At 40.4% G+C, this 25,144-nt stretch overlaps 1 protein-coding gene across 1 annotated transcript; it reads right to left on the reverse strand.

The window, feature by feature from the left end:
* Positions 1-414: 414 nt before the first annotated feature.
* Positions 415-25,131, reverse strand: ror2 (receptor tyrosine kinase-like orphan receptor 2). Its single transcript, XM_072454032.1, has 9 exons — positions 24,935-25,131; positions 12,040-12,111; positions 6,038-6,325; positions 5,927-5,957; positions 3,705-3,826; positions 3,311-3,625; positions 2,981-3,235; positions 2,524-2,729; positions 415-2,431 (listed from the first exon to the last, which is right to left on the reverse strand). The coding sequence occupies exons 1-9, from the start codon at positions 24,999-25,001 to the stop codon at positions 980-982; spliced, it is 2,808 nt and encodes a 935-aa protein (XP_072310133.1). The 5' UTR covers positions 25,002-25,131; the 3' UTR covers positions 415-979.
* Positions 25,132-25,144: the final 13 nt, after the last annotated feature.

Consider the following 25,144-nt stretch of genomic DNA (forward strand, 5'->3'; position numbering starts at 1 on the left):
ATTATTAGGCTACATATCATGTAATAACCTCTAGGAGGCACCATTGCCTAACCTTTCTGAGCATAGGTGAAGGTGTGTGGCGTTACCGGACATCTTCCGGGCATATACAAACTATGCTGAGTATCTTGGCTGCATATTCAGTTGTAGAATGGTTAGTTTTACTATCGTGGCCAGGCCTATAGTTCCACTCGTATAAGACAAACGAGGAGAGGCTTTACCTGTGCATGTTGTGAGAAGTCCATAGACTTCAGGCCCGTCAGCATGATGTGGGTTGTGTGCATGATAAAAACCTGTATTTGCAGCCTGAGCCTCCACATGAAAGTTACCAAAATGTCTGTGTTGTTGATATAGTCAATAGCTAAATTCTCTCAAATGAATATGAAGAGAGCAATCATTACATATTGGCATGCATCATCTAGCCAAAACAACCATTACAAATGTTTTTATTGAATTCTCCATGTACATGGAGGTAAACAATAAAATATTATTTAACAAGCCGGCAGTGAAACTACAAGCTTAAAAAATTAATCTATCGACTAATATTCAGACAAAAGTACATTCGTTTATGCAGTTCTGTACAGTTCGTTGCAGATGCAAGTCTCAACTTTGTGTGAGAAATCCTGTTGAATACATTCTTGTTTCTGTTCCTCCACTTGCAAAAATAATATTAAATAGTCTCATCAAATATTTGAGGTTCAGTCACCAGTGAACACAAAGTCACATCAGAGTCAGATTGTCATTGGGATTCCGAAGAATGTAGTTTTGTTGGTTGCACAGCAACATTAGTGCATATTTATACAGTTTAGATGATCAGAGCAACAATGTTTTCAATTTGATAAAACCATGATACAAGAGCTGGAGGTGAAAAACTTCCATACTTTCCAGTCCCATCAAGAAAAAAGAACAATAAGAATTTGCTAATCAGCTCCATTCACTTCATTTTGTGTTTATATGTACTACTCTTCATACTAAACTTTTCTTATGAGTTAGATAAGTGGATGACGAGCTCTTCAGTCTGTGGCTCACTGTCGCCAAGTAACTCTGTCTCTGGCACTGGCAAGTCCTCATGCTGGTCCCGTTCCTCCTGTGACGCTCCGTCCACTAAGTCCTCGTGGTTTGCCTTGTCGTCATTTAACAGAGCAGCACGCTCTGTGGCTGACGTGTTGGAGGGAGCAGTGGTGACGTAGCCTGTAGAAGTAGACCCACTTCCACTGTGGTGAGAACCAGCTTTGGTCACCATTTGAGGCGCGTGGTGCATCTGCTGGTGGGGCATGGCCATGGGAATTTGCATGGGGTAAAAGTTCTGCATGTAAGGGTATGCTGGCATGGGGTGGTATCCGTTGACTGGGATATAGAGCTGGGGAGGAACCATGGGCCGATGCATCTGACCCTTCATTTGGATGAACTGGGGTTGGTGGAATGGGGAGGAGGTCTTTTTGGGACTGGCGTATCTTGAGGCGTTGGCTGTGCTCATACTGATGTTGCTGACAGGGCTGGTGCTCAAGGAGCTGGTCTGGGTGGTGTTGCTGTTGCCGGATGTAGGGGCAGAACTGTTGTAGCTGGTCAGGTTTTCCCAGGAGCGCAGACGCGCATTAATGTCTTTGAAGCGAGGCCTTCTTCCAGGAAACTCACTCCAGCACTCCAGCATTAGCGTGTAAACCCAGGATGGGCAGTCATCTGGGCAGGACAGCAGCTGATGGTTACGAACCATCTCAATGACATCCTGATTGGAGTAGCCACAGTAAGGCTGCAGACCATAGCTGTAGATCTCCCACAACAAAACACCATATGACCAGATGTCTGAGTCTGGGGTGAACTTGCCATACATGATAGCCTCTGGAGACATCCAACGGATAGGGAAGTGATTCCCCATGAGATTGTAGTAATCAGCTGAGTATACATCTCCATATAGACCAAGATCCAAGATTTTGACACTGAGTTTATCAGAGACAAGAATGTTGCGAGCTGCGAGATCTTTGTGCACAACCTGTTGATTTGAGAGGTACTCCATCCCAGCAGCAATCTGAGTGATGACATGAAGAAAGTCTGTTTGCTCCAGCGTGGATTTCACGGTCTTGCCATCATCTGAGCTGCCGACATCAGAGTTAGGGGAGCGCATAACCAGGTACTTGTGGAGGTCTCCCATGCTAGAGAAGGAGAAGACCATGCTCAATGGCTGCTCTTTGGTGACCACTCCCAATAGACAGACAATATTCTGGTGCTGCAGATGATGGCGTCGCATGGCCTCATGTCGGAACTCCTCACAAAGAGAGGAGTCAACTTTATCCTTCAAAGTCTTTATGGCCACCACCTGTGTCTGCTCACCGGGTGCAGAACCGTACAGCTGACCTTTGTACACTTTTCCAAAACGGTCTTCGCCAAGCTCCTCCATGAACCGCAGAGCTGACACGTTGATCTCTCTCAATTTGGCCTGCAAACCCCAAAAAAGTCTCTGTCAGTGTTCATATAATAAAGTATTACATTACTAAAAGAGATAATCCATTGTAGTATATTGGGGGTTACCTGGTGTTTTTGCTGAGCCAATTGTGAGAGTTCTACATCTTGGGTGGGCGAGTTGTTTAGCTGGCAACGAGATGGTGTGTCACTGGATGTTTTTTGCTTATTGCGACACATGCAAACCAAAAAGAAGAGGCAAGCGACAACCAAAGGGATGGCAACAGCAGGGATGAGGATGAGCAGGATCTCCTTTCTAGGGTTCTCAGGAGGTTCTGCACAAAAGAAACACAATAATAAATTACAGCTGAGGATACAGATTTGCTTTTCAACGATGCCAATAAACTAAGACACACATGTCTTCACGCAACAGCAAAGAGTAGCTTACAGAAACAGAAGGATGTTTAATAGACAATACTTTAATTATGGGAAAACAAAGAAAACACAAGAAATACCAAGATATTTACTTGTGGGGTTTCCAGGTACTGTATTTTATACTGAGGAATAATGAGAAAATACAACTTACGACAAGGATGGATGTCACACAGGCCCACCCGGACCTGCGGGTCTAGTGTGTAGCACCAGGGGGCCTCCATCTGCCCTCCTGGATTTCGACAGAAGTTGTGCCCGCCCCAGAGCTCGGGATAGTCCTGAGAGAGGTGATGACTGTGCGGATACTGAGCGCTCCAGGGCTGGCAGTGGTGTCCGGACCTGGTGATGCTCACAGTGCCTCTGTAATCGGCGCCGCTTCCATTGTAACAGCTGTGGTCTGTGGGGGAGTCTGCAAACAAAAAAAAGGTGAATCTCACAATAGCCAAACCTGAGTCAGATGTATAAACTGTAAACTAAAACTTACATGATCCCAGTTTTTCATGTGGGACTCCTATCCTCATGCAAGAGGTGGCTTCAGGTGTACCGGGCCGTGGCAGCAGGTGGCAGTTGGGAAGCTGTAACTGCATTAATATCATGGGATTAGATCTGGCGATGGAATACTCTGCATAGCACAGGTCGTTTTCCAAAGCTTCGCATTCGTCTCGACAGAGCTGGCGTTTACGTGGTCCACGGAATCCCTCGTCACAAAGAGGGAAGACGTAGTGGCAAAAAGAAGGGATGGCAAACTTGGAGCATTGATCTGATAGGTGAGTGGAGGTGCCAATCATTGTAAAGGCGGCTAGAAAAGCATTCAGAAACAACAGTAATTAAAAGTTGTTGTGTGTCACCACACATGTGAGTAGATTGCCTTTCCAGACCTGTGATACGATTTTCACTCTCCCCCTGCATCTGCAGAGACTCCACATAGATGCTTTGGTTACCAATGAATCGAGCACAGGCTATGCCTCGATATGGCTGGCAGAAACCTTTTTCATTAGACCTACAAGACAGAAGTGAGTGAAATATATTATCAACTGTTTATAGACTTGGTTTTATACAAAGAAAGCACAGTAGCAAGATTGAATGCAATATATATACAACATTATTATTGCAGTATATTTATACAACACTTGTCCACCTTCAAGTCAAAGTGCTTTACTAGACAATTTGGGTGACATGTCTTACCAAAGGACATAACCACATTTCCTCAAGCACCCCTCTGTGGCACCTGGAAGGTCCTACATTCTCCCATCCAAGTACTAACCGGCCCCTGTCCTGCTTAGCTTCCTGGAGCTGACGAGATCAGGCATTGGCAACATGTATGACCAACATAAGTACTGTAATTAAAATAAAGCGCAGAGGATGCAGACACAAAAAGAGGGCAGGTTTAGGAAGATAGAATAGATTAAAGTCACTAAACTCACCTTGTTTTTTAAAGTTGGCTCTCTGCTGGGTTTGCCTATGCTCTGTTTGTGTAAAACTTAACTCTAAGGCCCAACTTAAGGCCTGATCCCCAAAACAAACAAGACTTAAAAGAAGAGGTATCTGCTCGACTCAGCATTTCCATTTTGTGGGGAGGTGTTTTTCATTGTGCTGCAATCAAATTTGCATGGTCCTGGTAATTATATTGAGTGATATGAGAAAACACAGAGAGAGCTTTTATTTCACACTATTTTAAACATTGCCTGCAAATTGCTATCAATGGTACAAAATTACATTTAGGAATTAACCTTAAATGACCCAATCTCTGTTTAAGTATCACCTTGTTGGAACAATTTATTCAATAAAACTACTTGAAGGAAAAGAGATCTCAGACCAAATCTTTATTACATGGTCAAAAGGAGCCCCTCGAAAAAGAGATGGGGTAATGGAGATCTCAAGGGTCAATTCATCTCAAAAATTGAAACAAATACAGAAAATGTAATGTTTTTTGTAATAGCTACACTACAACAAAATAATCACTTTCAATATGTTTTCTCATAGAAGGTGCTCGTTCAAACAAGACTCAAGTGAGCAGGACAAGAAAGATTTTGTTTACAGAAATGGTCCCCTCTCCTCTCAGCTCTAGTTTAGTTTGTGTATAGGCCACAGCTGTTTAGACATTGGGTCGGCTCTGTGTTATGTTAAAGCTTCTTTATGGCTTAATAGAGCATTTATCACATAATGTATTTTTTTCCACCCAACTTGCCGGAAATCCTTCTCCAAACACTGGGTTGAGGCTTGAGGATGCTTTATGGTTCAAAATACAATTTTTACAATTACTATAATCTATATGTATGCATATATATGCCATAATTCTATACAGGCATCGCCTTACAATAATAATCCACAACTTTTTTGTTTGAAAAAGGCTATTAAGCTGAAGTCACTATAAAACAGCCCTCACTTGTGGTCCTATTTCAGGTATTTTGCAGAATCCCAAACTGCAGGTACCTTTTTGTACCTCACCTGTGCATGTGCCCGGACTTGGACTGGCCAGGCATGGAGCCACCCTTTTACCCCCCCTCAACTGCAGATAAAAGACCTTAAAGGGGCCATAAAAAATAGTTGATGAGATAAGCATCCAAAAGAAACAATTTGAAGCTGAGGACATGAATGAGCATAATTTCCAGTTCAAAGCAGGCCTGTCCACACCACCGATGGGAGAGACTTAAGTGAGCGATGCCTGTGTCCGGTCACAAGAAGAAAAGCTAACTGTCCAGTAAACGCTGACAGCGCTAGTATCAGTCATAGCAGCGTAACACATCTTCAATCAGGTCGACTCGTCAGAGCCAGACAATGAAGGTATGACTGCTAGTTCACAAGTCTGTGCATGTCTGTTTTTGCTTTGGGCATGCAAACATTACACAAGAAATGTAACCTATTTAAAATATGAGACAAGCCCTGCAAATGTGACATGAATTATTGTCAATGGTACAATAACTATGATTATTACAGTACACAGTCATTTTCTGACCCCTTGCATCATTTATATTACTCAAGAACTGTTTTTTTACCTCAATAAACTATGACCATTGCAAAGAAAACTATTAAATAAAAAAAAAACATGATAACCAACTAATCTGTGTCAGTCTTTCTGTTTAGTAAAACTGTCACTTACGGTTCATGTGGTCCATGAGTGGGCATGAGACCTGTGAATAAAAAGTAAAACATATACATTAACAAGCCCATGATTTTAGAATGGCACCAGTAATAGGCCTACAATACATACCAAGCTTGACGTAGAGAACCCCAGTTGCAGTGATGGCCTTGTGTGAGTTGGACGCAACACACTGGTAGTAGCCCGTGTCTGTGGTGTCCAGGTCTTGAATCCGAAGCTTGGACCCCGACTCCATTTTGCGGATGGTGATGCGCCCCTGCTCTTGGACCACGGGAGCGTCATTCTTCAACCAGCGGATTGTGGGGCGAGGATTCCCGGCCACTTTACATTGCAGTGTCACTGTCTGGCCCTGGAAGTGTGTGATGTTGTTGACTGGCTCTAAGAACTCAAGATAATAACCTGCAGGAGAGAAATATAAAAAGGAGTAAGTACTAACACAGTAAAATCAACACGCAAGTGCATAAAATAATATGGTCAAATTATTCAGCTTCTCCTGTTTGACCACTCCTAGTACTACTAAAATTACAGTAGTGTAGAAGTTGTTAGTTAACTGCCCATCAGATCAACACTTTTACATTCATTGAGAACATTTCAAGTCCAGTATTTAGACTTCCCACCACAGTTTATAATTGTTCTACTGTATTCTGTGCAAATAAATCTGCACATACAGAAAGAATAAGTGATGAGGGCCATAATGAAAAGGCTTGTACATGTTTAACTTCTCACAAACATCTTTTCTACTACAGCCGAGCTAAATGCCTGTGGGCTGTGCTCAAAGGAAACTGGAATCAGAATATGTTGATGTTTCAACCCACTTGGCTGCCTCAAAGCTAAACAATAGCATCTTAGAAGGGCAGATGGCTTTTATGCCAAATTTGAATCTTGACAAAAATGATTATGCTCAATTCTTTTCAGACGAGACAAACAAACTAGTGAACATGTGCTCAAATCATTAAACGCTCCAATGTTCTGACACCTGGAAACTTGCTCTGCCAAAGTGTCTCAACTCAATGTGTAATTATTTCTGAGCTGATGAGATTCGGCTCACTTTAGAAATGATGTATTGTGTTAAAATATTAGAAACATAATGTGACTTCATTTGGGTGAATCAAATGCGATGTTTCACGTGTGAGAATGATAATGACTGATAAGTTCATAATTACCATTCATTTTTAGGTGAAATCTTTTGCAATCTAGGGACAATTTATGTGATAATGTTTAATTTTGTTAAAAGAGCGTTGCTTTGTGAATTGTATTTGGTTTTACTCGTTTATGGGAATTGGCAGGAACATAATGTTGAGGCTTATAGTTTTGGGTCAACTGGCTAATCAAATATAGCAAAAGAAAATGTTATTCTTTCAACTGGACAAGTTTTCTGTCAAGTGGACAAAAGTTTTAAGAGGGAAAACGTTTTGCCACTCATCCAAGCAGCTTCTTCAGTTCATTTCAAATGAGACTTGACAGAATAGTTTTTTGCTATGGAACCTGCGTCTGTCTGTCCCATCAAACTGTTTAAGTCTGCACATTTATTACATGCTTATCTATTTGTATTATGTGGCTTTTCTTATTCATAAAACCCCATCCATGGTCCTTTGTCAGTGTCTAATATTATAAACTGCTTTGGGATGATACATTCCATAACTTCATATGTATATCTATTATTGCAGAGAACTCAGTAAATTCTATGTTAAAGTAGTAAATGTGTTCCCCATAAGGACAGAGACATTCATAAGAAGTGACAGTCCAAGGCCTGTAGCCGTATCTGTCTTTGGGAAAACAGAACACTAAGCAGACATATTTCCTCCTCTCTCCACCGCAGATTGTGTCTGCTTTGGAAAATGTGAAGATAGAGGATGTTTGCATTTTAGAGCGAAACATATACTTCATAATCGACCTTTGTGGATATGATGAATTTACCTTAAGTTTCGGCAAGACTGTGTGTAGGTCTATCTATGGTTTATGGGTGGTCTGGTTCTCTATTGAAAATGTATATATTTGAGGAAAGTCATCTGGAGTTCGAAGTGAACCTTTTTAAGCGACAGCATGCAGCAGCGCGTTTACACGCCATAGACAGACCATGATTAACAGTGACTAAAAGCAAAAGGAGAGCCAGCCACTGAGTCATGTTGTCCACACTGACAATATTTTGAGTTGTTAGTTCAGTTTTCATATTGAAAATGTATTATACACATGCATTATCTGTATTATACACATTTAATCCTAAGGGTATTTAGACATACTGTATATAAAACAATCCTTAACCATCATGCAGGGTTTGCTTTTAGTCAATGACAATTAAATAATGTATCTCTTATGCATATTGTATTTTTTTTTTACATCTGACGTTGTACCATTGGGATGTCTCCCACAAGCTCTCAACAGTTCCAAAAAAACTAATCGACTTCCAAGAACTGATTAGAGATCCAGGCTGCAGAGAGTGTTGCTGTCAGGAGATGAAATGAGACTGGATAAATGGCCTTAAGTAATGGAAAAAGAACATCCACAAACTCAAGAAAGAAAAACAAACAAAGGTGAAACAGAACAAAAGTTAACAGGCCACTGCTGAGTGGGCAGGGGTCCAGTCATATTCCCATAGGAAAAGAGTCAGCCCTGTTTCCTCTCACAGTCAGCTAAACTTAAGTCTCTGGCTGCTTACCAACTCTTAATTTGAACAATTCCTCTTTAAACAGAGTCAGACGCAGACAAACACTGAGTTTTTGTTAAATATTGATATTTTAAATTTCAACTAAAAAGTTAATTTAATGAATGACATCATATCTACAGGTGTGTTTATTTCAGCCTTTTAACCTTGATTTAGGCCAACAAATTAAAAAGATAAGCAAGTTAAGAAAGGTTACTTGACGTGTTTGGATTGGACATCCAGCTTGGGGAGGAGCAAGGTTTGAGCATTTTAACAAAAGAAATTTAGCAGTGTATTACTGTATAAGGGAAAAAAAGCTTTAGTTTGAGTGAGTAGTTAATAAACACAGAGACAGCAGAGTACCCTGCATTTAGAGCCGCGTTGAACCTCTGCCAAGATTGTGAATTTATGCAATGGAAAATGAGCAGTGTAATCCTGGTTAGCGATCATCAGAGAAAAGCACCGCACTGCCAGATACACAGAGAAGAGGTCACCGCCCATGCTCTTTAATTATAAAGGTTTTTAACTGTGCATGTGGCTCTGTGGAAGGGCTGCAAACAGCTATACACTGAACTTACCATGACAACTCTGCATTTATCCAGGTTTGGGACAGGCACAAACAAATGCCTTTGAGACCATCTTGCTCAGTTTTTACAGACAGGTTTAGAGTGTTAAAAGGTGCACTATGTGACAGGTAAAGGGTCTCGCTTTTCTCATGAGGATGCTATTGCTTACCCTGAAATGTTCCACAGTATGGCATTGAACCATCTCATCTTGCATTTATTTAATTTTTTTTATCACACAGATCCGACCCGCAACTTGGCCTGCTTGTTTCCATTATGATGAACGTGTTACTGAGGAACATTCATGGCCAAAACCAACATGTTACACCGTGCGCTTTTAAAATATAAAGCATATAAACAAACATGCCTCATAGCTAATACGCGTACTTCTTATCAACCAAGTGTCTCCTTGTGTAATGTAACGCAAGCCAACAACAGCAAGCATCCTGGACCCACTTCCACTGATCCGCAGGGACGCATGGTCAAAAGCCAAACTACTTTGAGCCTAGTAAAAGACTTTTGTAAAGGCACCACTGTCTCAGATATCAAGGCTGAAGTGCTTGATTGATTAGTACTATCCCCAAGAGACAGAGGTAATGAATGAAAAGCAGCCTTCTCTCAAAGCTAGTGCTTTGGCACAGCTCCTAAAGCATGCTCAGCTTTAAACCATCAGTGTGTTTGCCCAAGAAATGAGAGCGGATGAGGTGCTGGAGAATGACAGGTAAAATAGCGGGGTCACGGTTAACAAGTCTCCCCGATATGGCTATCCTTGTGTCAATCATAGCAAGAATATCTGTCGTGGTTGTAGGGCAAAAACAGCGTGCTGATGTGTTGAAATGCTGGTGAGAAGTGACACGTGAGATATAAGGTGTGTGGGAAAACCAAGCCACAAAACACACACGAGGTGAAGCCGAGAGACCGTGTGAACAACATCGGTGGATTCATCTGTCGACCGGGTGCATTTATCGTTTGGATTTGCAGTCCTAATGCAACCAGTGACATCCACTAAGTAGTTAAGTGGTTAGAAGCATCGTCAGACACAATGACACTGGTGCGAACATCTCCTGCACAAAGAGAGAGGCCAAGGACTCGTCTGACTGTTTGTAACTGCCCTGCAATAAACTGGCAATGGACGACGGGTCAGCAATTCGTTTTTCCAATTAGTCGACGAGTCAAATGATTATTTATTTGTACTTTGAGACTTTTGAAATACATTTTGACCAAATGAATATGTATTTATGATTATGTTTTATTATTGATAAAAATCAGTACTCTTATTTCTATTTTCGATAATTGTGTCATTGTCTTTGTTATAAAAGTATGTTTTGGAGTCTACATAGTAAGATAACAATTACGATTATTAAAATATGATTACAATTATTTTTAGTAATTTTATTTGCAGCCCTAATGTATGCCAGGCTCAAAGTGCAGCCGGCCACAGTGCCGTGAGTTTGATTCCCGACTCAGACAATTTACTGCATGTCCTCCCCTCTCTCATCCCCCAATTCACTCTGTACTTTCCTGTCAATAAAGACTACAGGCCACAAACATCTTAAAAAAACAACAACTGTTGCCTCTGTAAGGTTATAAAATAAAAGAAAGACTATAGATTTAAAAGTACATTTTAATTGCACAGAGAAATAGTGTTGCTGCTCTTTTTGGACGGTCAAAACCAAAAACGCCTACATTGTACCATTTCATTTCCTCAGCTGGTACTAAACAGACCCTGTTGCAACAGCACTGAAGCTTCCCCTTAAATTATAGCATGATTGATGTTCAAGAGCTCGGAGAATGAACACCCACCATGTTGTGTGCTGCAGAAACTCTGCACCAACTACTCTACCTGACATTTTGATTGGAGGTGAACAATTGACAACAGCTTACACTTATATAACGATTATGGATCTTGAACAGCTGTATTTTGTAGGGAAACTGGGTATTTGTCCGAAGTAGTTTTCAGTTGTAGATAAATATACATTGCCTGCACTGGTTAGTATTAGTGGCAACAGAACAGTGTCTGTGTGGGACCAAACCCAAATAAACAGAGCGTGTTCGTGGAAACGTCTCTGAACGTGTGGCTCAGTGCAGTGTGTCACTGCTGTTGGGGAGAAACAATGGGGCTCTCATTGGTGCAGACTTCAGGGGAGATTTTGTACATAAAGGTTCAATAAATCACCTTTTACTATTGAGTTAAATCTTTGTTATTTAACAAGGGAATACTTAAAAATTACAACTAACAATTATAATTACAAAAACATGGGACATGATGTCCAAGTTGTTTATGCTAATTTGGTGTTTTCCGTCCAATCAAAAAGCAGAATGAGGCTCACATACGTCTCTCATTCGTCTTGCCAGTTTCAAAGCTGAAATCCAGTGTGTTTTAACCTATGCATCCTCCCTTTGAGATGAATCATCTCTACCTGCTAGTGCAGCCTCTGCAGCTCAGTGAGGCATGGCCTGTTCATAAACTGAGAAGGAGAAAACTGTATGAGTCCTCTATCTACAGGTTAAGGCTCTGCAAAACAGGTTCAGCTGTGATTGTTGAGCGCAGGCTACATTTCCTTTAAATGACTATGTTTCAGGGTATTTGAACAGTAAGAAAATCTACTTTCTTGTAGCTCCTTTAGTTTGGCAACATTTATGTATAGAAAAACATGTTTGTTAATGTTAAAGAAGTGACATGTGCTTAGCTGGAGATAAAGATTAGCCAAGCATAACCGATGAAAGCAATGGTTTCATCCAAAATTGACTCACTAGAATACAAAGCCCCAAAGAAACAATGAAACGTAACCTGTTAAGAATGTGAGATTCAATAATGATGTCTTACAAGAATGCAAAATGCCATTACAGGGCCTTTTTCTTTTGACAAGTTATAGTATAAATGGAATTGGTTAATGATTGCATGTTACCTTCCGCTGTAGGTGCTGCTCCACTCTGGGCCTCGGCCAAACCTTCAGGCTCCACTGACAGACCCAGGTCAGCTGCAAAGACAATCAACTGTCAGTGAATGTAAACTAACTCATGACAGTGGGAAAATACTGTACTTCTACATTTGAAACCCCCTGTAAGGCTTTAATACTGTACATCTTTCACCATACTATTCCATAAGTTAACACACATTTATTACAATCTCTTCATCTTTCAAGAATAATGCACATTCAAGTACGCTACTTTTTATGAGGAATAAGCGTAATAGATACCCTGCCTGTTCTATTTGATTGGGGCTTGCTCTCCCTGAAAGCTAATCAGGCCCAGGTGCTTGTCAATGCACACAACGTATGCATCGACTATTAGCTCGACTTGACTTGGCGCGGGCTCCTGTCTCTCTGTGATACAACACATGTGCCCCACAGATGTGGGTGATGGAGGAAATTGGTGGTGCCAAAGACGTGAGTGAACAAAACCATATGACATTCCATGCAGTAGCCACACTTCCCTCTCTGGGACCCGAGTAGTACTTCTGTATCACATACATTAAACATGTTGGTCATGTTCCTCAGCTCATCTCCATCTAAGCTCTGACTTGCCTGATAAAACTCTGTGAAATGTTTCATAGTATTAGGCAGTATCAGTCTGAACTTTTAAACAGCCTTGCAAACAAAAGTGCCAGTACACCATTGTTTTATCCTTGGTCTCCCAGTTCCACTGGTACCATCTGGTATAAATCTGTGTGTAAAGCACCATTGAGAACTCAGGCCATAAACATAAGACAGTTGTATCTTTCAACATCCTAAAATGTGTGCAGAAAAGTGTCTTTATAATGGGGCTGTAGAATAGTCCACGTCTGTGCTTTTAATGGTCAACAATACCAAGGACACGCAATCAATGATGTAATAATTACTCAAATTATGTTATATTATGCCCAGTAGGTCTGTTAAAACTGTAACCAAAAATTGCTAATTATTTTCCAGAATTATTTGTTTCTTATTCAGGATAAGATAAGATTTACGGTATAAAGTAAATCTTGGTTGTACCAAGATTTACTTTATACCGTAAATCTTATAGTGCAAAAAACATATTAACACATTTGAAATGTCGGGTAGGCCCAATATAATTTTTTTTTTTTACTTACTGATATTTTCTTATTTCTCATAGCAAAACATCAAAAAAACAAATGCATTGACACTGAATTCAGACTTTTCCACTCTTATGCTTTTTTAGCACAGTCCAAACCAGTCTTATTGCCCGGGTCACACCGAGCCAAGATTGATTATAACTATCCACAAACGTACAAAATGAGGGATTGTTGGGATGCGTTTTTCTCCCTCGCTGAATGCAACTTCTGGTTCACGCATTCCAACTGGCTGCTGCCTCTGCCATGAAAGAGCCCATTGAGAGCGAAGAGGCCAGGCCATGGCTCCATCTACTGGGGTTTGGACTGAGGGCCTTCTGGCACACCTCAACATGTTCCTTCCCTCTTTTACTTAAATGTCTGAGAGTGCAAAAGCGTTTTGGCTGCCCCCCGTAACTCTACACATCACTACATCTTTCTTGCACGCCTTTCTGCCCTCAAATCTGACCCTTCCAAGGGCTCATCTTTAAGAACCTCACAAAGCACACTAAAATGTATGCAAAATGTAATTCATATGTGAACCTGTAATCTAAAGCTACTCCGAGGCATATGTCAAATGACGTTGGCATAAAGAAACCTCAGGATTGAGCGGAGAACCACAGGGCAGTGTCAAAGCAGGAAACTTGACTGAAAACTAAACCAGAGCTGCCTCTTTCTACAAAATGGTGAGCGGTTTATGGACTGCCCTGAAATCCACACGGAGCCATCATTTAGTTTTTACTTGGAACAACTGCGTGCTTAAGTTGAAATGTTAATGTTGCATGAGTTTGTGAGGCTGTGCATTTGGAGGAGCGGGTAACTAAAGGAGTAATTTATGCCTAGTGTTTTATGGACCCTATTTTTAATCAGTTGAATTGATGTAGTATACCGACTCTAACTGTGTGCCTGTGGGTCGAGGCCATGAACGAATAGTCTTGACCTCTTGGCTGACAATTATTAACCCTTACTATAAGTACAACAAACTGCTGGAAAACAAATCTAAGGCTGGATGCATTTTTATGTGACCGCTTGTAATTACCATAGTATTCTTTAAGTGTCACTGGAAAGAAAATAATGTTTAGACCTTACAATGTTCCGTAGATTCATTTCTCGGTGCTTGGCCCTGAGTCGTATCTGTTCATCTGCCACTTGCCCTGCTGCAGCTTACACCCTGATACTTCTAGATACAGCGCTGGACTGATGCCATGCATTATCTCTCTGGTCGAAAATGTCAAGTTCTGGTCAAGCTCTCTTTTCTCTAGATCCAGTTCAGACCACACTGTGAGCTCTTTCTGTCTGTGCCACCGGTAAGAAGCTCATTTTTCTGCTCTGGGATTTAGACTGGCCCTCCTCAGTTTCACAGCTAAGAGGGTTTCTTTACTGTAAGAAAGCCCAAAGATGTGCCATCCTTAAAGGAGACATATAATGCCTAATTGACTTTTAACAGCTTTTAACCATGTCATAATTGTTGTATTTAGAGTGATTCATTCATGTGTGAGTAATCTTTATTCTCCTTTATTCAACGCCGGCGCTGCAGTTTACAATCAATAATCAACTGACTTGTTCCTTTTATTAATTTAAATTGTGCGGAGGGCTGACACTATAGCCTCCAGTCTAGAAGTAAATTACAACTACAAATTAATTTAATAATAAACAAACTAGAAGTACACGCTAGTGCAGACCAAACATGACACCATTGATCAGCTCAAGCTCAGACCAGTTTAAGGACATTATGCGAGAAACTGAAAGATCCAAATACTAGATAATAAACAAAGTTACAGTGTCGAAGGCTCGCTACACAATGAGCCTCCAATATCCATTATTTAGCTTTCACAGAGGGCCAAGGATTTCACACATATGTCGACAAAATACCAGGTTTCTCCCCTTTTTTTGGCAGCTCAATGAAAGCCTAATTGGTACTGTATAACTGACAGCTGCTTTCCGACGGATCTTCTACCATGCCAACAATGTCGCCGGTCTCTAGTGAAAGTATTCATGATTTGAGATTGTTTTCTTTGGGGTTTTCATCAAGAAGGTGATGACAGACAGTTTGCAAAGCGCTTTGTCCAACCACAATTTAATTAAGTTAAGCAGGGGGCCCTATTACAAAGACCAAACAGCAGTTTTGATCTTTACTTGGTGTAAGGCGAATGTTACCAGTTTGAACAGGAATAGCAGACGAACAGCAGACGAATTGCGAAGCGGCTAACAGCCCCACCATAAACTAAATGACAGGCTAATGTTGAGGAGAAGCCCTTTTACCACCACCATGAGCTGCAGGCGTCTGGTCATTTGGGCTACAACAGAGACAGGGAAAAAATGAGAGCGGAAATCCTGAATTATTAGTCTCCCAAGCCGGTTAAGACGGAGATGGAAAGTCTGGATCTGATGTGATGGAATGTGGTATTACTAAGTCGCCAGGCTGGTCCCGTCAAAAATTTAACTTCTATTTATTGTGAAAGGGCCATGGCTCAGTTATAACATGCTGTAAAGCAGAAGAGGTCAATGTACCAGAGGAATCTGAAGCTACGCGCGTTCAGCAGGACCAACACAAATGTGAAGTTAATATGGAGGTGTGTCACTCACTACTCTGAACAAATGTTTAAAGTCATAAAGATGGTGAACATTTCATTTGTGTTTGGAGATGCCAAAGCTTTACAAGACACATTATGCTTTTGTCTGCTATTATAGTCTTTGACACCGGTGGGTCATTATTTCTATACGTTTTAAATCACAATATTGAAGTAAAATGAATAAATAACTAAAACAAGTATGTTGACTTCTGCAGCACTATGCCCGCCAATGGTGCAGTGGTTAAGGGCTTTGCACATGTGTGGTTGCTATACACGAATGTCTCTCCTCTCTTTTTCTTCCCATTTCACACTATAACTGTCCAGTAAATGAAAATCTCCGGGCCAAAAAAAGAAAAAGAAAACTGCAATGCCGATTTCCGCCTCGTTAGGTACGTCAAACGACAAAGCTCAAGTCGTGTTTGCAAAAGCTGCAGAAAAAGGGTTGATAAAAAAGATAAAATAAAAACCCACTAAATTCCAGAGACAGATGTGAAATGTTTTCTAAAGAGGTTTACAGATGCATTCTTCTCTCTTCAAACAAATGGAGCATGTTGCTAAGAGTGACAAACGATAATGTGGCAAGTGAAACAAGGCAAATAGCAGTCGGGTCAGCTAATGCTACGTGGACTCACAAACACACACAATTCTGGACACTTTTCCTGAGCAGAAAACAATGACATCAGGACTAATTAGATTGGAAAAAGCCTGCAGTAAAGAGTGCTAAGAGTTGTGTGGAACTAAAACAATAGATACTTTGTCTCGTGTGGTTTTTACATCACACTTTTAAAAACGTCCGCTGGATCGCCTTATACAGCGCTCCATTTTTTAAATCTTTACCTACAGTCTATTTTACACACTTTACTCCTACTTAAATAAAACTTGCAATCAGAAATGTTCTCAAAGTCATGAGGAAGGTTTGGCAAAAGTGGTCACGGTAAAGGTATAGCAGAAGGTAAAGAAAATTGTACAAGAAATAAATATAACTGGGCACTTGACGTTACATCCAGTTTTTGTGCAATCAGTCGAAACTAGATCATGTCTTTTTTTTGCACAGCAGTGTCCTTTATAAAGCACACATAGTAGAAGTTAATTTCTTTATATTTTTAACAAAAAGCACTCAGTGTCCTTCGATGTGACTGCAACACTTTTATTTTAAAAATAATGGAATAAGTCACTTGGGACAGAGACAAAGGAGTTTGCAAAAATATAAGAATTTATACATTATTAACTGAAATAACAAAATGTTAGGTAATTTAAATATAAAAATGAAATAATACACACATTATATTTATTTTCACACATTCATTGTCACACAGCAGGACAACCCCAAACGCCAATTACCTGAGTATGCAGATTAACTTAAGTTTTATCTTCCTCTCCAGTTATATTTAGTTGTAAAGTTAAGGTTGAGTAGGACTAAAAAAGCTTTTATTCACTGAGCAGAAATGCAAGTCTCTTTCAATGTGCCATCTGTAACGTACTATCCTGATCTTTGTAAAAAAAAAAAAAAGTGTTTTATGCCGTAATAATGTGGTGGTGAGATGGTATCGTTTGCCTACAGTGGAATTTCCCTTTAGCTGGCTCTGATACTATCTTCACTGTGTAAGCCCCATCGCCAAGGCACTCGCCCAGTAACTCCATCCCCATGACTGAGTTAAAACAACAATGGCCATCTCATAAAAACATAGCCACTTCCCTTCAAATATTTGACCATTTGGGGGCTCAAAGACAAGACAATAAATGCGAGGAGAGGACAAGCTGAGTCATTTACATTTTACTAGTCTGCCCCGTCTCTCACTGTCTTCTTCACTGTCTCTATATGATACAGCAGCACATGCAAACCAACAGGGGCAGGGGAAAGCTGTGAAAATCCTAGGTACATGCAAAAACAAGCAGTGGTGTCGACGGTTTAGCTGTGTCCTTTAAGTTTTCCTATTACTTAGTTTGGTGAGATAGAACCTGTGGTAAATATTTATAACCCTTTTACATAAGTCATTGTGCCATCAGTGAAGGAAAAAAATTGAGGGTAATGGATAAGAAAGGTTAAAGGGAAAGGTCAGGGTTTAGGTTAAGAAAATTGGTAATTTGTAGGTACACATATACGCAGCAATGACTTTAAAAGAACAAATGTATCGCATACTAATCCTATCTCATCTTAGGATATAAAACAAAACATGATCCAGTCTAAAATATAACCGTTAACTCATTGACATAGCAACCAGACCACTACTGTCCCTCCAGTCAAATTATAACTATTGGATCTTCAGTATAAACTCATGTCCAACCAGTAAAATTATAAACTTCACTAAAATTATAAAACTGGGGAACATAGGCAAAATGAACTATGTAGTATGTCATATGCACTTTAACCCAAACATTAGAAGAAGAAATGGGCAAATCCCACAAGGACAAGCTTGCTTTTTTATCAAAATGGACACCTCCACATTTCCTTGTGCTCTTTGGTCTGTGCTCTATGATTAAGAAAGCATCTGCTCTAAAGGAAAAGGGAGAGGCTATTAGTTTGACAAGCTGCTGTTAACATATTTCCACAGAGCCATGGCCGACTGCAGAAGACTTTTATAGGAGCAGTCTCGTCTCATGAAGAGAGTCTGACCCTCTGTCTCCACCGTGGATCCCACTGTGGACACTATTGATGTTCTACGGGTCAAACCCAAAGCCCCAGTTAGTGACATAATAAAATAATCAGTGATTAAACAGCCCAGTGCTCCTATTTGCAGTAGCCAAAGTCCTTTGAACAGACAGCAGGCTCAGAAGCTATTCTAACTTTTATACATATGCAAAACAGGTGAAGGATAAACCACCATTTCACAGTTATTTATAGACCAGTGCAATTAATGACATTAATTTGATTAGGCCGTTAGGGCGTTTGCAGCTCATGCAGTTCAGATATTGGATGGCATTAACATTAATATCGAAAGCCCTTTTTTTGTTTTGTTATTTTTGTAAGCTTCTTGTCTCTATGGACATGTTATTGCTCCTGGAATGTTCCACTAATGGCATTTAACTTGTTAACACCTCCATGGAGACAATCAGGTGATATCAACAGGCCAAGTTTCAGGTCAGCTCTGTGGCTAAAATGCAATGGTATCATGGTGAAACACATAAAAGTTAAAGTAAACATGAGTGCAATCACTTAAATGCTAGATTGTGGAACATTCCAGGCAAAGCAATAACATCTCCACGGAGACAAGCAGGTGGCAGACCTTCCACAGTTACACAGTGCACTGGGTCTGCACAATATTGGAAATTATTGCATTATAGCTTTAAAGTACTGCAATATTATTATGATTGCGATATTTGAAAATATTTTTTAACACAGTAATTTTAGTTCTCAAACTAATATGTTCATGTTTTAATGTATTAAAAACTAACAATAATAAAACCATAACCAAAATCAAGACTGAATAAGGAAACTCGTGAATAAAAGCAGTACATTTCTGTTGGATACAGAACATTGCTTTATATTTAGTTTATCTTTACATTGATTATTATGATATATTGTGTAGTGCACCTTTAAGTAACGAGTATCTCTTACGTCAAAACATCAATGGCAGAAAGGCCCTGCTAAGACGGTTACACAGGTAGATAAGTATGCACTATAAAACATGAGAACACATCCTGGGACACTTTAACAGGATAATTATGAGCAGACTGAGGAGCTCGGCCTGTGGCTCTGAGCGCTGCAGTCCAAACACACCATTACAGGCACATGTTTGAATCAGCGCAGATTAAAAACACCACACAATGTTTCAACATCCTCTTCTTCTGGGAAACACAGCTGTAGCCATTCACAAAAACACTTCATATACTGTAACGAGACAGAACGTTACTGCTGACTTTTGACCTCTGAAGCAGAATGTGAGCCAGTTCAAAAGGTGGTCCTAACCAAACAACTGATAAAAGCAGCCGACACAAAGCCCTGGAGGTGGAGTGTTATGTCTGCCTTCCTCTCCAAACTGCACCATGAAGAGGAAACTTTTTATCTGACCCCTTTCCTGTTCAGTTTAGGGCGGCCATTTATGTGTCGGATAAGATGGGACTTTTGACAAATCCTTCTCAAAACTATGGAAGGAAGGGCAATATAGCAAAACAATGAATCACATTTTTTGATTCATCATAATTTTTTTCTTTCTCCACATTGATGAAGAGGATTTTAAGTTACCGTATTTTCCAGACTATAAATCGCACCAGCCAAAAAATGCATAATAGAGAAGATTAAAACATATATAAGTTGCACTGGAGTATGAAATGCGAATGCAAGTGTGAAAATAACAAATAGTATTACATACAAGTCGCTCCGGAGTATAAGTATATAAGCATAAATATAAGTATAAGTCGTACCCGGGAAAAACTATGAAAAAAATCCGAAAATACGGTATATTTATATCTTCACTAAAGTTTTAATCAGTGCCACTAAACACAAAATTAAAAACATTCCAAGTTTACATAAAAGTACCAAAGGATCGATTGAAAAACCTAAAACACATTGACTATGAAAAAAATATGGTTATAAAAACTTCAAAAGTGACTTAATAATCTTAAATGTGTTGCATTTGGATGTATCTCAAACATACATAAGAAGTAGGTCTCCAGATGGAATCCATGTGAAGCAAAGTTACCCATTTGATCACTGTATAAATATAGCATGACAGGCTAATCGGGCGCAATGAAGATAATAAGTCTTTGAAGAAGTTTTATCGCTAGATTTTAATGACTCTCAATTTGGAACCACACAAGTGCCCCTCTCATGTTACAGAACAATTTACTCTGAAATGTGCTTGTACGTAATTATCTCAAAGTTGATGTTGTGCCTCGTCCGTGGTCAGATACTGTTGACTTTTCTTAATAATACATTCGTGTCAAGCAGCTGATGTGAGCAGCAGATACAAAAGGCTGGCTGTCGAGTCAGGTCCCTGCGCTAATATGCCAACAAAAGGCATGCCTGACATAGCTGCTCAGCACATTGTAAAGGGAAACATACCACAGCCATAAATGTCTTCATCATCTCAGTCTTAACAGTGATTGGAGCCCACTCACTGACCCACACAGAGACTCACACAAGGTTAAAGCAACAAAGAAGCACTACCTTATTTGCCTCGCCTCGGCCGTCGCTGGGCCCCATCGCCTTCCTCTGCTGCGCTTCATCAAACAGCACATATATTAGGCTTATACTCCTCAATCGCCACATGGTTTTCAAATAGCGGAAGGTTTAACGGAGGCGCTGACGATGTTAAAGTTCTGATTTTGTTTGAAAACCTTTTTTGATTCACGGCACACTTTTTTGGGATGAAATAACAATGTGACACATCATCTACTAATACATGACAAAATCAGAGCTTAAGTAGAAAAATGTCGTATATCTTGTAATGTCCGTGTCACTATCTGGTTCTTTAACTACACAATGATTCAATTCAATTAATGTATGAATCTGCTCAACTAAAATTGGACATTTGTTCCCCAAAAAACTGCTTTGGGTGTAGGATTCTGAAAAATATAGATTTTCAGTATTTAACTGATACTGAAAGTAGGACACATTTGAACCTTTCTTGCATAGTTTGAATGGTCTTGATCTTGTAGTAATTATCATCATGGCATCAAAAATGGTGTCTAGTATAAAGCTTTTTCTCAAAATTGAGTTTGAAATGTTGGTACAGGAAGAAAACACTATACGACAGTGTGTAATAGTTCCACAGATTCAGCCTCAGATTAGAAAGAATCGACCGCAATTATGTACCGAGAGCAGAGATGTCAAGATGATTTGGTTAATCGATAATTGCGATTGTTCAGGTTACAATATTTAGAAGGGAAATTATGTTCACAGTCCAAAAAATGCATCTAAATCTAAAGTGTTTTCATCTGTATGTTTTTGTTGCATTAACCACTTCATTGATTGAATAAAAAACATCACAAACACTTCAATAAAAATGTATTAGACATTGGGACTGAAAGAAAATTAAAGATTTACAGTGTGTATGACAGGTTTTTACAATCTTGTAATTTTTACTTTATTTTATGTATTTATACCTATTGTACTCTGTATAAAATTGTTTTACACCAATCGAGTAGCTATTTGTGGAGAAAACTGAAACAATTGTAGAAAATGACAGGAAGTGACATCAAACAAGGCATACTCATTCCCATCGAAATCTATGCAGAATTTGCACTAAAGAAACAACTTTTTTGACCCTCTAAACATAATTTCATCAAAATAATGTCACTCTCAAATATTTTTAGTTCTCAAATTAAACAAATTGTGACACTAGATGAGTTTATGCCCAGTGTTTGCTGGGTAATTTCCTAGTGTGATGGCATCAATTACAAACAGGAAGTGAAATTATAAACCTAAAAATTAGCTACTCGGGGATAACATTTGTATAACATTTTTACCAACATTCAAAAGATATTGATCTTAAATGCAGTTTAGGCACTTTAACTGTTGTTTGGTCAAGCTTTCGAAATCGTGAATAATTGTCACATCTTGTTCTTTCTCCTCACAACAACTTGAACACTTTTATTTGATACGGCGACGTCCCGAGCTGAGAGTATGGATCAGTCCTGAACACCTACTGCGTCCCGCTCAAACGTCCACAGCCACGCCACACCAAGGCCTGTCCCTGGGAATGTCCTGCAATCGGCTAATTAGTCCCAGACCCAACTGCACCATAATGTGAACCAGACCTGGGACACAGCACCGTACAACACTGCACTTCCTGATAACCATTCCTCTGTTTTGTCACATCGTGTAAACAAACACAGGCTTCCAATCCCACCCCCCGCGCGCCCCCCATTTGCTCTGGGCTTATAGTTGTGTTCGCGACTTTGAGGCTCAGTTCTGTAGATACACACTTAGGAGAGGGGAGCTGGGATCGTTAAGCCGACGATGTGTGAGAAAACACGCCGAGCGGAGGAGAGGGGGTCCGCGCTGGGAGGGAGGAGTCAAAGGATCAGTCATTTCCAGCTTGCAAACTTTTAAATTCCTAACTCCCCTTTTGACCAACGACTTCTTTCTGAGCGGCTTAGGAAACGGCAGAGGGGTCCAAATAACGATGTGCAGACGATAATGTGTCAATCCAACAGACATGTGTTAAAACATGTCTTTAATCAGCAGGAATGTCTGTAGAATTAATCACAAAGACGCAGAACAATCATACCCTTATTCGAAACTCTACAACACAATTTTATCGGCTCTTTGTAACATTTTCACAACAAAGATACACTCAATCTTCAAACATTCACAACACCAGCTCAACCACCATATGTTGCCCACCTCTGATGCGAACAGTTCATTTAACTGGACCCCACTTATGACTTGAACGATTCTTGGGGCCAGTTTCATCTTGCACCCCGGCGTCCAGGGACACCATCACATTATGACGTGAAAAACATATAAGTAAATAACAACAACACCACCATATTGACCAGAGTAGACCAGAATGTTGCCATGACTTAACCCTCCATCTGATCTTGTGTGGAAGGTTTGGGGTCAGTGAGCGGTCGTCTCACTTCCAGAACATGTGCGAAAGTACGGACAAGACACCAACCACACAAACACCTCACCTTTGACCTTTGGTGTGTGTGGGGGGGGGCACATGAAAGAAGACGTGAGCTTATCTCCAGATGGGCTGCAAGACGGTTGACTTTTCTGTCCCGGGTGATAAAGGCTTTTTACAATGAAGTGGACAAGTTAGATCTGGTCCAGACAGAATCGCTGTAAAGCTGCTCCGTCCAGTATGAGAGTTGCTGCCGTAAACCTGGTACGACACAGCGGGGCTGGGAGACACCATGGAGACACAAAGCACTACTTTTTTCTAATTTTGGCGGATCATTTGTTGTTGTTGTAATAAATCATGATCAAAACAAATAATATGCTTTCAATGTGAATTACCTGAACATAAACAGACTTTTAATCGTACTTGAAAAAAAGTCTGTTCCCCGAAACTCACACCTAGATTTGATAACAATAACCATCTCCAGCTGTTTTATAGGTTGAAGCTACATTAGCAACGTGGAGTCCATGAAAGGGAAGCAGAGGAAAGATGAGCCACAAACTGTGTATTTCCACTGTAAATGAAATGAACTGTTTAATGTACATTTTATGTTCTGTACTTAGGAATCCCATGTAATTGAGATGGAAAACTCAACGGGACTTCCTGAATAAAATGCATGAGCTAAAACGAATAGAAGTGCAAACAAATATGGAATATGGCTGTCAGTCACTTTTCCTGGTCATAAATGCATGTTTACAGCACAGCCTCAGTCGTCCTTCATGTCTCCAACAGGCCTCACACTCATGGAGAGCACTGTAGGCTAGATCAATGAAGCACATCTGGCTCCTCAAGGCAAGATTTGGCTTTTCTTCAGCCTCATGCACTGGAAAGAGAAGAGTGCCTCTGCTCACTCTGTATGGCATTGTTCCTGTTGATTCTTTATTGGGCAGTGTTACAGCAATGCCACATCAGTGAGGTCATAGACAAAATGCATGGCCCAAACTGCAAAAGCTGGGGGTAAAAGGTGCTAATGATTAGCCCTGAGAGCCTTACCCCCTGCCCCTTTCACTTCATACCAAATGGCAAGTCCTCAGAGGCACAAAACAGGAAATCTCAGCAGTGCGCGCCCCCCGCAGAGAGAGTAAATGAATTAGCATGACTGACAAAGCTGAGAGATCACCTCAAGCTATGCGTCCAATTAACATGACAATGACACAGTGGCCCTTTGAGTCTGACCCAAGCACCTTTAATCAAGACTGTGTGTTGCAAAGGGACACATGTCAACAAGCCCAGAAAGGACAAAGGCTTTGAGTGGGACTGAAACCTGCAGGAGGGGACCCCCGCCCCAAACACGCAGTCTACCTCCATTTCACCCAAACTTACCCAGGACATTATAAAACATGTGCTTTCAACAGAAGAAAAAACAGAAATCAAGTTTAACTACCACACACAAGAATTAGGTTGTCAGAGGATATAAACGGGACTCTCCTGTTGCAACTTTAAAAGTTTATTTTAAACGAATTTTATGACCATTGTGCTTAATTCTCAAAACTTTAGACTGTATTACATGAAATAAGCTGAATGCTCATAAATAACTTCACGCCTGCAGCGCGGAGCATCCGTGCGCTTTAACATCAGCATCACATTCAAAGTTACAAGACTTTTAACTTACCGAGGCACCTCAGGTTCAGAGGTAAAATGAATATCCAAAAACGTAAGGTCCAGGTGTAAATGAACATAGTGTCAGAAAACAGAACGTTACTAAAGTGTCTTGAGAGTGAAGATCGTCACATCAGTCGCTTCTCAGGTCATGAAGCTGATGCGGGACAGACACGAGTGTGAGGCCCGGAACAAAGGCGCGTTCATCCCGTGAAGAGGTCCG

This window comes from Eucyclogobius newberryi, unplaced genomic scaffold (genome assembly GCF_026437365.1).
Source record: "Eucyclogobius newberryi isolate DKJ021-1_F unplaced genomic scaffold, fEucNew1.0.hap1 SCAF_2, whole genome shotgun sequence".
NCBI classification, from domain to species: Eukaryota; Metazoa; Chordata; class Actinopteri; order Gobiiformes; family Gobiidae; genus Eucyclogobius; species Eucyclogobius newberryi.